General features: G+C 41.8%; 1 protein-coding gene across 6 annotated transcripts in view; it reads left to right on the top strand.

The window, feature by feature from the left end:
- Nucleotides 1-12,057, top strand: part of ELK3 (ETS transcription factor ELK3) — a gene marked incomplete at both ends in the record, with an annotated part of 37,818 nt that extends 25,761 nt beyond the window's left edge. For 4 of the 6 annotated variants that reach the window (XM_080705909.1, XM_080705907.1, XM_080705906.1 and 1 more), the window contains 2 exons: nt 4,746-4,868; nt 11,959-12,057. In XM_080705909.1, the coding sequence (XP_080562035.1) occupies nt 4,746-4,868; nt 11,959-12,057 (222 nt within the window). Of the gene's footprint in view, nt 1-4,745; nt 4,869-11,958 lie in introns of those variants that run through there. The other 2 variants (XM_080705905.1, XM_080705908.1) reach the window with 2 other exon arrangements.
- Nucleotides 12,058-13,932: the final 1,875 nt, after the last annotated feature.

The raw sequence follows: 13,932 nt of genomic DNA, 5'->3' as shown, positions 1-13,932 counted from the left end.
CTCCTCGGCCTTCCTTCCACCGCAGCACTTTCTGTCTGTCTAGAAACCCTCCTCTCCTCTGCGGGGAGTGCCAAACACCTTCTGTGGGCACGTGGCATTGGGTAGCCCATGGGAACCTACAAGCTTATCCTCTGCTTTTTGAAGAGGAAAGGGGTGTGTTGTAATAGCAAGATGCCCTATAGATGAGATTCCCAAGGCTGGCTCTTTCCAGCTATATATGCAGCAGGAAGAAGGGGAAGGATGTCTTGGCATGACTGCACCGTGTGGAGACAGTTCTCTCCAGGGACCTTACAAAACCACCTACTGGTTTAGGCCCAAATTCAGATTTCAAATTTTGATACAACACAACGTGTGTAGAAAACCCTTCAGCCTCATTCTGGCGCTCCCCCCAACCCTGCAGAGCCACTGTTTGCCTCAGAAGTAACTGCGGTGCATCTGCTGGGATGGGGGGCTGTACGAAGTGCAGACTAGATTACCCTTGGTTTTGCGTTTGTGATAAACACAGATCATTAACGAAGACAGGTTGATCATCAGCCAGGGACCCCTTGAGCCTGGGACTCCCAGGAACTGAAACACTTGAACACAAATGCCAGCTGGGTACCAAGGAGTGACGGCCCTGAAGCTTGGCCACCGAGGTCGTATTTGAGTGTCGCTGAGAAGCAAGGTTGCTGTCTCTGTTGGCACAGGTGACTGAAATCGAGACGGGGGAAGATTCAGGACACAAAGCCCTCCTGGTCCATAGCCAGGCACCTTGGCAGCCTGAGAGGTGCCAGCTGGAGCTCCCCATTCTCTCTTCTACCTCGGTCTCATCTGTCCCTCTTCCTTCCACTTAGCTTTTCTGTGTTGTTTTTCCCACCTCCTTTCGTAAGAAGGCCAAGTTTATTCAGAAGCAGAGGCTGGCACACTTCATTTCCCCTCGTATATGCCAAGACCTGTGTTAATCTCACCTGGGCTATGCAAGATGCTGAACTCAGATACGTGCGGGCACCGGGCATGGTTCGCCGTCAGAGTCTGAGTATGCATGCCCCAGGATGTTTTATTAGCAGTAGCCTGGGATTGGCACTAATGGAGCGCAGACAGCCTGCCGTAGTCTGGAACCTCCGTCCTTTGTTACCGGTTGGCAAAACAACTTTGAGCCAAGGTCAGAAAGTGGGAATCTGGAGCGACCTGGATGTGCTTGGTAAAGAGCAGTTAGGGCATAGGCTTTCCTATCCCCAGCTATAGGGCATCCATCCCTCCCTCATAGATCTATGGCTGGTTTTTCATTTTATTGTCTCGTTTTGTTATTATCATCAAAAGGAAGAAGTTTACTTTCCCCCCCTTTCAAGGACAATACAACTTCCTTCTTACTCTATAGCGCTTCCCCAGCTCAGCCTGCAGCTGTCAGCCATCCTTACCAGGCAGAGAATGCCCTGTTGGATCCCTGTGCCATGAAGATGCTCCTCCAGGCAACGGTTCCCCTCTCCCCAGCTGTGGCTTGTCCAGATGGGCTGGGGGACACCCTCCTTCCCACTGGGGACACCCTCCTCTCCCCCTCCTTGTCTGTCTGTCGCTCCTCATGGTTCTGCTGCCTTGGTCCCAGTCCATCTCCCACCACTATCTATATCAGCCCTAGACTCCTCTAAGTTTCCCCTTTTCTTAAGATCAGTGCTACATAAACTCCTGTGGGGTCCTATTCTCTTTTAAGAGCCTGTAAAGCCACATTTTTACTTGTTGAAACAACTGTAGGTGCACCTGGAGGTTCATGGTTACCTTTTGTTTACTTAATCCCAAGGTGGCAGGCATGGGTTCTCTTGGCATTTGTGTAAATTTAAGATTAGAGCTGTTTGTATAGCTTGTCAACAGACATCTCAATTTCTGTTGCCTTTACTTTCCTACACCCTGAATGACTTACCAATATCTCAAACCACCAAATCGAGTCAGTCAACAAATATTTGTTGCTTAGCAGCTCATCCATATTCTGTTTAGTTGGTCAAAGTTAACAAATGCCTACCATTATTTGTTGTTGTTATTATTATTAGTAGTAGTAGTAGTAGTAGTAGTAGTACTGAGGATTGAACCCAGGAGCATTCTACCTCTGAAGCTATACCCCCCATCATCCTGGAGGAGGGTCCTTCCCCTTGCAAATGAATGTCCACTACCCTGTGCATCTCTTTCCCTGGCAGCGTATGGGATCAAGGGTTCCCTATGGCCAGTTATTAAATCAAGCTTTCCTCCATGGAGGAAAAGAAAGCATGGTTTTGCTTGTGACTTTGCTCCTTAGCCCTCCCCCTCAGGAACCTTTCTGTTTGGCTCCAGAAGCACCAGGAGAGATGCTCTAGGAGCTCGCACTGTCCCAGAGATAACCCAGGGCCGACTTCATAGGAACTTTCAGAAGTAACCAGGGCTTTAAGGCCATAAGATTTTTAGAGAGAACAGGAATGGGCGGGAGAGAAGATGAAGTCATTTCAGTGTTTACTTGCATATATTATAGAAGACATTTCAAACATATTAACCAGGAGAAACAGAAGGCCACTGTATTCCGAGTACATCCTGTATCCCTTGGAAACAAATGTGCAAACATCTCAAATTCAGAGATGGGTGAAATATTTTAGACGACGGAAAGCTGCATCCTAAGTCTGACCTATGGCCTAGAGGAGTAGAAGAGACAGGCCTGTACCTGTGGCTCTAGAGGAGAGAAAGGCAGTTGAGTTTTGTGTTTTCTAAGTGGTCTCTTGAGGCTTCGAGAAGCCTTCACGGACCGGTGAACCAGGAGGCTCTGAACACACGATGTTAATGTGATCTACTGAGGTTGGATAGAGCGTAGCTTCTGAAGAACAGGCAAATACTGGTTCCCAGGTCACCGGAGCCTGTGGACTTGAGCCCAACCCACTCGGAAGAACCTATGAGCAAAGCTGACGCAACTGTGTCTGTTTCAGCGTCTTCAGTCCTTTTCTATATACACTTGAGAATTTCTCCCATAAATACATGAAATGCATTAGCAAGTACATCAGGTACACTTTTAATTAGTAACTTGTATATCCATTCAAAAACATTTACTAAACACTTAGCGAGATTATAGTCTTCAATACTTGCTGGCCACTCCCATGTGGGGGGCACATATTAAGAGCTTTAGAGAGATCGTATTTCATCTTCCCAGAAAGCTTGTAGTGTAAGAATTTTTATTCTCTCCATTTCTCAGATTAGGAAATTGGGCCACAGAGTGGTTGGGGTGCTTGCCTGAGGGCCCTGAGCTAGGAAGCGGTGGTTCTGCGATTGGAATCCTGGCAGAGCTCACCCTGTGCCACTAAAAAATTCTTTACAGGCCAGATGGGCCTGGCATCCTTGTGAAATTGGTTGAACTAAAACAAATGGACAGCTTATTCAAAACATGTATTTATCCTAGTAACCTCACAGGTCATTCAATATGCAGGAAATGCCACGGAACCCAAGAGTCAAATAATGCGGTGAAAATCTGTTTACCTTTCAGCACCACGCGGTTCCAAGATCTTTAGATGTTGGTCTCTGTTCCCCTGAACAGAGCAAACCTTTCAATGCACATTTAAGCCCGAATGCTCTTGATAATTAATGGAGCTGCTGAGGCCAATTCTAGGGGGGAAAGTAACACTTTTCGCATCCAGCATGATGCAATGTGAAGTGCTGGCGCCTTCGCTGTGGTTCTTCTTACACAAAGCCCCCTATTGACTTTGCAAACCCGAGGGGTTCCTGCTAGTCAGCAGAGGTGCAAAACCACCCTGTGCTGAGAAGCAAAGCTGTGATATCGTGTGTCTACTGGCTGGGGAGGGTCGTTTCTTCTTCTGTCCTCTGTCTGGCCGGTGGGCCAGGGCTCCTGCTGCGTGTGCGCAAGCAAGAGCCGGCCTTGGCACTCTCCCGGGAAACTCAGTGTTGGCTCCACATCCAATCTGACAAGAAAGAATCCGCCACCCACCCCCACCCCTTACCACTGCCAGGGCAGTGAGTCCTCACCAACCCCACATCCGGAGGAAAATCTGGAAAATCCAGCTCAGAGCCCCTTAAGAAGCCACTACGGGGTGGGTGTTTTAACAGCAGAGTCTCCACTATTAAAGGGCTATTGATAATGGAAAGTGAAACTTGAGAGGCCATTTTAAAATGTGTCTGCATGCCCGTATGTGTTTGTAACCTAAGTAATGGATGTCTATTATAGAAAAGCAATTAGATAAAAAATAAAGCAGCCGGGCATGGGCTTGTAATCCCAGCATTTTGGGAGGCTGAGACAGGAGAATCTAGGTTTGCAGCCAGCCTCAGCTACTTAGTGAGGCCTTTTGCAACTTAGTGAGACCCTGTTTTAAAATAAAAATAGGGCAGAGGGTGTATCTTGGAGGTCAAATGCCCCTGGGTTCCATCCCCAGCACCGCAAAAAAAAAAAAAAGAAAAAGAAAAAAGAAATAATTACCCCTTTGTGGGACCCCATTTTGATTGTTTTGATTGTGCACTAAATTTTATTTAATCTGGGATGGGGAGCAAGTTAAAGAAACCATTTGGGGAAAAGTTGCTACCAATTTGAGTTTTCCATCAGAAGGTTAATGCCTCTTTTCATTATAAGTTGCTCATAAAATTAGCTTTGAAGAAAATTAAACTATTCACAGCCCTGTAGCAGTAAAGCTGCCCAGTTCTCCTGAGCTGGCAAGGCTTGGTGCTTGGTCTGTGGCCAGTGCACCTAACTACTGTTGATCATGGCCGGAGCTGGACGAACCTTTACCAAACTGTCTATTTGCTTTTCTCAGACACCAAATGGATTGCTTCTGACCCCGAGTCCACTGCTGTCTAGCATACATTTCTGGAGCAGCCTTAGCCCCGTGGCTCCGCTGAGTCCTGCCAGACTGCAAGGGCCAAACACGCTGTTCCAGGTAAGTGTCTGGAAATGAACTCTCACGCATACAAATTCTAAGGGATTTCCCTAAATCCTACAAAGGCTTCAGATGGTAGTTTCTGCCACATACTCAGTGCATATGTTAAGTGTCCAGAGGGAGTTTGTGTGGAAGGGTCCGTGAGGCTGCAACACCCTTTTAGAGGCAAGAGATTTTACTGAGGCAGAAATGGAATACTTATGTCAGGTGTCCATCAGTAGAGCAATTAGTCATGAGGGTGTTTTGTATATTTTGATTACGGAACTGGGAATTTACAAAGGAAACATAAAACTTTAAATTTATGAAAGCTCATGAAGACTTTCAAAATATTAAACAAATTAACCAAGTTCAAGTGATTAGCTTGAAATAAATGGGAAAATGAAAATAGTGATCAGTTTCTTCATACTGGGATAGAAAATTACTTGCATAATTCTGTGAATAATAATTAGGTTCTCTTTGCTATATAATAAAACAAAAAAGAATGTCCATGGCATTTGGGTAAAAAACAATGAAGATAGCCAGGCCTGCTGGTACACCCCTGTACTTGGGAAGCTGAAAAGAAATGTGAGGGTCATAGGTTTGAGGCCAGCATCAGCAATTTAACAAGACCCTGTTTTGAAATAAAAACAATGGCCTGGGGGTGTATCACAGACGCAGAATGGCCCTGGGTTGAATTCCCAGCACTCCCTCCCCGCAAAAAAAAATAAAACTAAATACAACGAAGTCTTAGTGGCTTTATCCCTCAGATCTCCTTCATTCATTCACAGGCTAGAATCTTACAGTAGCCTCACTTGCTATCATGGATGGATATCAGTATTTTCTCTTTGATTCTCAAAGGTTGTTACCTGCTGACCCGAGGTGTTACTGCCAAGATATGTGAGTACAGGTAGAAAGGACCGGAGGGACAGGAATGAAGCAAAGCAAAGGAAGATAGTGTGATCTCCTTTACCCTCATCCACCCCGTGTCCCTTGCTCCCAGTGCGGCTCTTCCACTGCACTTAGCACTCAGTACTTTTGTGTTATGACTGCCTGTTGATCTGGCAAATTCTGTTAGACTCTGGGCCCTCAAAGAGACTGAAACTGTATCCTGTTTATTGTGGTATTTCCCAGAATCTAACATGTTGCTTGGTATGCAAATATCAGTAATTATCAGTGGCTGACTAAGTGAAAAGATGCCCCAAAATTTGTAAAGATACATCAACAAAAGGTAGGTGTTAAGAAGATGAAGTATAAACTGGGTGTGGTGACGCACACGCTTGCAATCCCAGTACTTGGGAGGCTGAGGCAGGAGGATTGGAGTTCATGGACAGCCTCAGCTACTTAGTGAGGCCCTTTGCAACTCAGTGGGACCTTGTTTCAGGAAAAAAAAAATAGGGCTAGGGATATAGCTTTGAGGTAGAATGCTCCTGGATTCCATCCCCAGTATTGAAAAAAAAAAAAAAAAAAAAAGATGAAGTCTGTTATCTTCTGAGTTGGCTGTTCTGCTTGCCAAGGCCAATATTTTCTGAGTACCTTCTCTGTACCAGGAGCACATACATGCACATACTGGGATTGAAGGTCTCATTGAAAGCAGTCTTGCTTCTCTGGTTTCCTGGTGGGCTTGGGGTAGAGTATCGTGATGTGACACTATCTTTGGAGTAATTGGGTTTCTTTCTCCTAGCCCTCACTCCTTTCACAAGAAATTGAGCAATAGTGATGTGCAGCCAACAAGTTGACTTTCAACCATTTTAAGTTGAGCAGGGAAGCAAAGACTAGACATTGTGAGCAAAATTAGCAATGAGTGAAAGTAATATTTGGAAAACTTTAGATAAGATATCCTAATCTTTTGGTGGGATGATGAAAGATCTCAAGATTGGAGCAGCAGCACTCTGTGAGTAAGTAGGGCAGAAGGGAGCTGTATGGTCAACTCCTCGGCTAGGGTTACACGACTCCTCTGGATCTTGACACAGTGCTTTAGGAGAGCTCAGCAGATACTTGTGAATAATGAATGGCCTCTCATTTTCCACCTATGGGAATTCTGCCACATGATTGGTGCATGGCTTGGTGACCTAGTAGGAAAACCATGAGAAGTACTGGAACTATGCTAATATTTTCCAGTCCAAATATTCCCAAGTAAGTATTGTCCATGTCCACAGTGGTTCTACATCTTATCAAGATCTCTGGGAGTTGGGAGATATACATACCTAGTGGTTGTCAAAATTAGTACGTAGTAGCATCAACTGGAGGTTGTGCCAGAATAAAGATTGCTGGGCCCCGCCTTCAGAGTTTCTGACTTGCTAGGGCTTGCTTGGACAGGGTCAGATAGTAACATTTCATTCAAGTTCCTAGTGATGCTCTTGGTCTGGAAGCCATACTCTGAAAACCACTAAAGACCAATGGTTCCTAATTTACATTTATAATTCTACAGAACATATTACTGCATTTAAAGGCCACCTGCTGAGAGTTTCAATTTTAATTTCACCATGTAGGCCTGTTCTCTCTCCTGGAACCATTAAAAAATCAACCCTGAAAGAATAAAACAAGATAAAACCCAGTCTGGATAGGTTTCATGGCTTTGGGCCCTTTTTTTGTGTGTGTGTGGTTGGAGCCATGAAACCAAGGGAAAACAATTTTGTACCTTTAAATATGATTACTCTTCTAATTAAAATAATAGTTTTGAGTTTGGTGAAAGTTGAAGGCAGCAGTTTTAAAAATGGTAAACAACAAAATGTGGTAAAAGAAAGACTTTGATTTTTTTTTTTTTTTTTTTTTTTTTTTTTTTTGGTGGTACTGGGGATGGAACCCAGGGGCATTCTACCTCCGGACTACAATCTCAGACCTATTTTATACTTCATTTGGAAACAGGGTCTCTCTCTCTCTTAAGCCAGCTGAGGCTGGCTTCAAACCTGCATGATCCTCCTGTCTCAGCCTCCCAAGCGTGAGGATTACAAGCGTGCACCACCATGCCTGACTAGACTTTGATTTTTAAAACTAGACATTGCAATTGATAGAGTTTCAGAATTCGGATTACTATTGAGTCCTTTCTAAACTAATGAAAATCATTTCCTTTCAAAGTAACAAATATCTTTCGCATATTAAATGTGTTGACTGAAGAAAAAAAAGGACTTGGCCCTACAACAAATTTTAAGTGATGTGATTTTGGCAAGTTTCTTGTTGAGCTTTTTGGTAAATCAGAATCCTTAGGCTACTAGTTGACAGAGCTGAAGTATTTCCACACAGCAGATCAACCCCAGATAATACATTTTTATAGTAGATAGAAAGGAAAATTACAGGAGAGAAAAGAGGTATGCTTTTTAATCGAGAAATGTTTTAGCAGAGAGAGAGAGAGATGTCAAACACATTGTGCCAAGTAGAAACATACAGCCTAGATTTACAAATAATTTTCAACTGGATAGTTGGCATTTGAGTTTATATACTTGATGTTTATTCCACTCCAACTTCGGAAATAGATTTTGACCAAATTTGGAATGCACCTAGTAGGTACAGGTGCATGTTTTAAAAAAGGGGGACTAATTATGTTTTTAGTGGAGAATGTGCTCTGTAATTTTTAGTTCAACAGCTCTAACCCAGCTAATATCTGCAATGCTCAGCAGCAGGGACTGTAGGAAATATACAATATATGAATGGTAGGAGTGTAAACAGAGTGTATACTGAGGTCCTGAGCGGCTCTTTCTAACTAGACATAGGCTCCAAGGAAAAGTGCCTCCTGGGCTGAGCTGGGAAGAAGGGACAGGATTCTGAGAGAGCACCGGACTTGACTTAGGATTTAATAGATCCGCATGGCTTGGATGTGGAAGTCTGTTGAGGGAGAGACCTGGGGATACGTCAGGTCTAAAATGCAGATGTGGGCTTGATGAGATGCTCAAGAGTCTCCACCTCAATCTGTTGTTCAATGTTAAGGCTTTTTGCACTGGAGATAAAAGAATGAGCTTTCTACTTAAAAAAAATTCACTGATGTCCATGCGGAGGAAGAAGGAAGACAGGAGAAGACGATTAAATTCCTTTCACATACTGAAGGGATGATTATCTTTGGACCGGAACAGTGGACACAGGCATATATTTAGAAGACACTTAGGGGCAAGACTGAGAGGAAGACCTTGAGTTGGGTGGGAGGAGTATGCAGGAGTGAAAATCAGGAAACGGCAAGCCATCAAAAGACTGGGAAGGCCATTAATAACCAGAGTTAACATTTATTGTGGCTTCTCATTTAATACTACCAGTAGTTCTACTTTAAAGCTGAGGAAGGAGAGGCACAGAGATCACACACTAGTGAGTGGCAGAGCCCTGGTTCAACTTTAGTTTGTATTCTTAACCACTGTTCGTAGTGACTTCAAGGGAGCGTGAGGGGAGAGCAGGTTTTGTGGGAATGAAGAATACACTGAGGACAAGGAAAATGGAAATAGCTGTCAAGTCCAGGTGTGGTAATGGAGACAAGAAGGCCGAGGGCAAATGTTTGGGGGATGTTGCAACTTAAAAAAAAAAGGACTATGGTGGAAGCAGAGCCAATAAGAAGACTAAGGGTGACGGGAAAGCCAGGCTAGTCAAGAGAACCGTGACAATGGAGTGCGCAGACATGAAGAGTGAGGGCCAGAAGCCAGTAATTTCTTTTAAAACAGAAAAGACTAACACCACCAAAGCCGATTCTTTCAAAAACCAGTAAGATGCACAAAAACAGAGAAGACAAAGCCACTAAGTTCAAGACCTGCTCTTTTTCCAGTGTTCATTCTAAGTCAGTGGCAAGAGTGCTTAGGACCATGAGCCTCAAATACAACAGTATAACTTATATGTGCATAGATCTGAGACACGGTCAGAGCAGATACAACTCTAGAAAATAGTAAATTTCCAAAGCACCAGGAAAGAAATGAAACCTTGAATATACCAGTAACCATCAAAGAAATAGAAACAGGAAAGTCCCCCTAACCCCTGCCAAAGTAAGTTGGACAGTTCAGTACAAAAAAATCTCAGAGTATAAAACTAGGTGTTGCTGCTTATTAGCTGTGACCTTAAGCTAATCAGAACTTATTTAAACTCCATTTTTCATTTGTAAAATGAGGATAACAAACTTAGTTTACAGACTCTAGATATCAAATGAAATGACTACCCTTGATAAGCAATAAGGCACTGAAGGGAAGTTACTAGAATAGTTTGGAAATTGCAGAAATATATTTTCTTGTTCTACAAATATTTACTGTACTTCTTATATATGCCAGGCTCTGTAGCTTGACATTTGGTGCTGAAGTTTAATATTTAACTTACCTAGACCAAATAGCAGTTAAGCTAGAAAACAGCAAAGGGTGATCATTTTTACACAGGTCACACTACGCAATGGAAAGTCTAGTTGCAAGTAGTCATATACTAAAAGGAGGCCTTTTGCCGGGCGTGGTGGCGCACGCTTGTAATCCCCGCGCTTGGGAGGCTGAGACAGGAGGATCGCGCAGGTTCGAAGCCAGCCTCAGCTACTGAGTGAGGCTCTCGGCAACTTAGTGAGACCCTGTTTCCAAACAAAATAGAAAATAGGTCTGGGAGTATAGTCCAGAGGAAGAACGCCTCTGGGTTCCACCCCCAGTACCACCAAATAAAATAAAAATAAATAAATAAAAGGAGGCCTTTAATGAAGGAAACCTTTCCACCGACATCATGGAGTATGTGAGAATACAAACGCTGATCTCAGTATCATGTATGAGAAAGAGGGGCGGGGGGGTGGAGAGCTCCCCAGCTGCTGTGTGCATGCCACGGTCACTATCAACTATATTTCTTTCCCCCAGTACTGGGGATGGAACCCAGGGGCATTCTACCTCCAAACTACACAGCCAGCTCTATTTTTTATTCTATATTTTGAAACAGGGTCTAAGTCGCGGAGGGCCTCACTAGGTAGCCGAGGCTGGCTGTAAACCTGCGATCCTCCTGGCTCAGCCTCCCAAGCGTGTACCACTATGCCTGGCTAAAAACTACATGATGATGTGAAGTGATGATGATGTACCAATAAATGTATTAAAATACAACTGGAAACATGCTAATAAAGGGAAATATAGGAAATGTGAAGTGATAATGTACCAATAAATGTATTAAAATACAACTGGAAACATGCTAATAAAGGGAAATATAGCAAATGTGAAGTGATAATGCACCAATAAATGTATTAAAATACAACTGGAAACATGCTAATAAAGGGAAATATAGGAAATGTGAAGTGATAATGCACCAATAAATGTATTAAAATACAACTGGAAACATGCTAATAAAGGGAAATATAGCAAATGTGAAGTGATAATGTACCAATAAATGTATTAAAATACAACTGGAAACATGCTAATAAAGGGAAATATAGGAAATGTGAAGTGATAATGTACCAATAAATGTATTAAAATACAACTGGAAACATGCTAATAAAGGGAAATATAGCAAATATACAAAAAAGAAACCTTAACTTATTCCTGTTTGATTTTGAGGAGAGCTGATGTCTTTGCTTCAGGCCTGGACGAAGCATGTATCTTGATCCTGCTCTTTTTCACTTTAGTTGCCAACAATACAGAAATTAATTTTAATCTGTAAGGTTTTCACATATGACCTAATGATTTTGATATTATTTGTCAAATAAAGACTATTTTCTCGGGTCCAAAATATTCCTTCTAAATCTTTGAAGATTAAAAAAAAACTCCTCATTTTTAAGTTGCTGAGAAACCTCTTTCTAGCACTCTGGAAAACTGACAACAAATTTCATAATATAGTATTAGAAATTACTGACTCATGTCGAGTCTCATTTTCAAAAAATTTTCTCAATATTTAAAGCAAATTGACATTCTAGATTTAGATAGGAACTTAAAAAAAAAATACTAGAACAGGCTTTACCAACATCTAAAGTACGTATCTTTTCTGGAAGCCTATGCATATAACAATTAGGGACATTTTCCGGGCCTTATCTTCTGCTCACTGTAATCTTCCAATTATTCAGTAACATAGGCTGGTAGCTGGCCTCCATATCACAGGGACAAGGGAGAACTGAACTGGGGTTGGTCTGGGAATGCACGGCACCAAAGTCCTTCCCGATGGATCTGTAATCATAATTTTAAAACCCTTTTGTCCCCTACAGTTCCCCACACTGCTGAATGGCCACATGCCGGTGCCAATACCCAGTCTGGACAGAGCAGCTTCTCCAGTACTGCTTTCCTCAAGCTCTCAGAAGTCCTGATGACGTCTGGCCACCATTAAGGACTCATTAACTGATGAAAGAAATTTGTCCCCATGGGCTAGTTTACCTGTGTCTTGAGAAGGACATTGTGAAACTCTCTGTTAATTTGGTTTGCACTTTTCATAACATGGATAGTCTAGATTTATGTTAGCATTTTAAAAACTTTTTTATATATTCAAGTATATATGAAAATCTGTTTTGCATTAAGTGAATTTTAATGTTTTTGTTTTTATATCCTCTTAGCTCTTAAGTGTTGAACACTGTTGACAGTGGAAAAACTTTTCTTAATGTTTTCAATATAACTAATAAGGATGTGAAGCTTTTCTTCTCTTTAATTCTGCATATGATGAATTGCGCTTATATACACACTATAACCAGCTGTGCCTTCCTTTGCATTTAGTTTTATGTAAATGATTTATATATTTTTTAGTATTAAGAGAAAATGTTTGAAAGACAAAAATTAGTATCAAACAGCTCTCTAGTAGAATTTCATTATTTTTCACAAGTAGGCAAAATATGAAAGCATATTCATATCACTTTTTCTTTTTTGCTTTCAATTGTATAAGAATTGCCTTAGAACCTCTTTTAAACTAAAGCTCAGTACATTATGTCCAAATGTTTTTATAAGAATGAACTAAGCCATATTCAGACAATAAACATGCATAAAAATGTTCCAAAGTGCATTTTTCAAAAAATGAACTTTGAAAGGCTAGTCTCTTAGCTGTTTACAGTTACCTTTGGTCCTCCCTAAAGAAAATCTGAGATGGAAAAAGCTGATTCCACGCCATCCAAAACCCTATACTTACTAGTTATTTTTATTTTAAAAGATTAGCCCATTCCTACCTGATAGATGTTTTGTGTCAGTAAGAGTTAGGGTTTCTCTAAATATTTGGAACTATGGTTAACATTTAAAAATTAGTATTTTAGAAGCAGCAATTGGGTAACACCAGTATCCTTGTACAGGCATTCACAATTTTTGATCAAAAAACGTACTGTAACACAAATAAAGAACTGGATGTATTGAAAGCCTTGCTTGTGGAAATTGAGACAGAGGAGGCACCGCTTTATATTATTAAATTTATGTTGAGAATGAAGGAAATCTAACAAAAAGAAAATTCTTCAGAAACCATATCATTAGGGAACTGATTCCATCACAATTTTAAACACTGGTGTAAATTCTTCTGTGTAGTATTTACCAGTGAAAGTAGAAACATTTTCTGTTCTTTCAAAAAACCAGCAGGCACTAACCATTACAGAGGCACCACACCTGTACACAAAGCAGGAATATATATACTTCCAATATAGATAAGGAACTAGAAAGTGCCCAGTGCTTACAATTCAAGATTAGGTTAATTGAAACGAACCCTTCACTACATGTTACAGAAACCAATTTGAAATGTGACTGAACAACAAACTGATCCAGGCACCAAATGGCAGGGATTATGAAAAAGGATTTAAAAATGAAGTTATGAAGACACATTTCTTGAATTTTCAAAAACTCTAAAATTACATTTAGATCCTTAGAAATGTGGTTTGGCCTTACTGGGGGGTTGGAGGGACACACCAAACCATGCCAATAAACCTCTGACTATAGTCATGGGACTGGCTCCAAATTCCACAAATACACACTACTGTCACTCCCTCGTAAGCTAAGGACAATTCTGTACTAAAATAAAAGGTGCTCATTTATGGATAATTATTGAAAGTAAAATGTTTGAACATGAAGGGGCCTTTGAGAATGCTTCCCTTGCTGTCTCTAGGTCAGGACAGATCCCCAGGAGAAGCTGGGCGTTGTGTAGGGTCAAGCATTGAAGGCAGAACAGTGATGAGTGCTCAGTCCAATTCCGTTTACCCAGCGCCTGACCATAACTACTG

Source organism: Muscardinus avellanarius, assembly GCF_963383645.1.
Source record: "Muscardinus avellanarius genome assembly, chromosome: 11".
Classification (NCBI taxonomy): Eukaryota; Metazoa; Chordata; class Mammalia; order Rodentia; family Gliridae; genus Muscardinus; species Muscardinus avellanarius.
The sequence above is the reverse complement of the archived record's forward strand: the minus strand, read 5'-3'. Positions and strand labels throughout refer to the sequence as shown.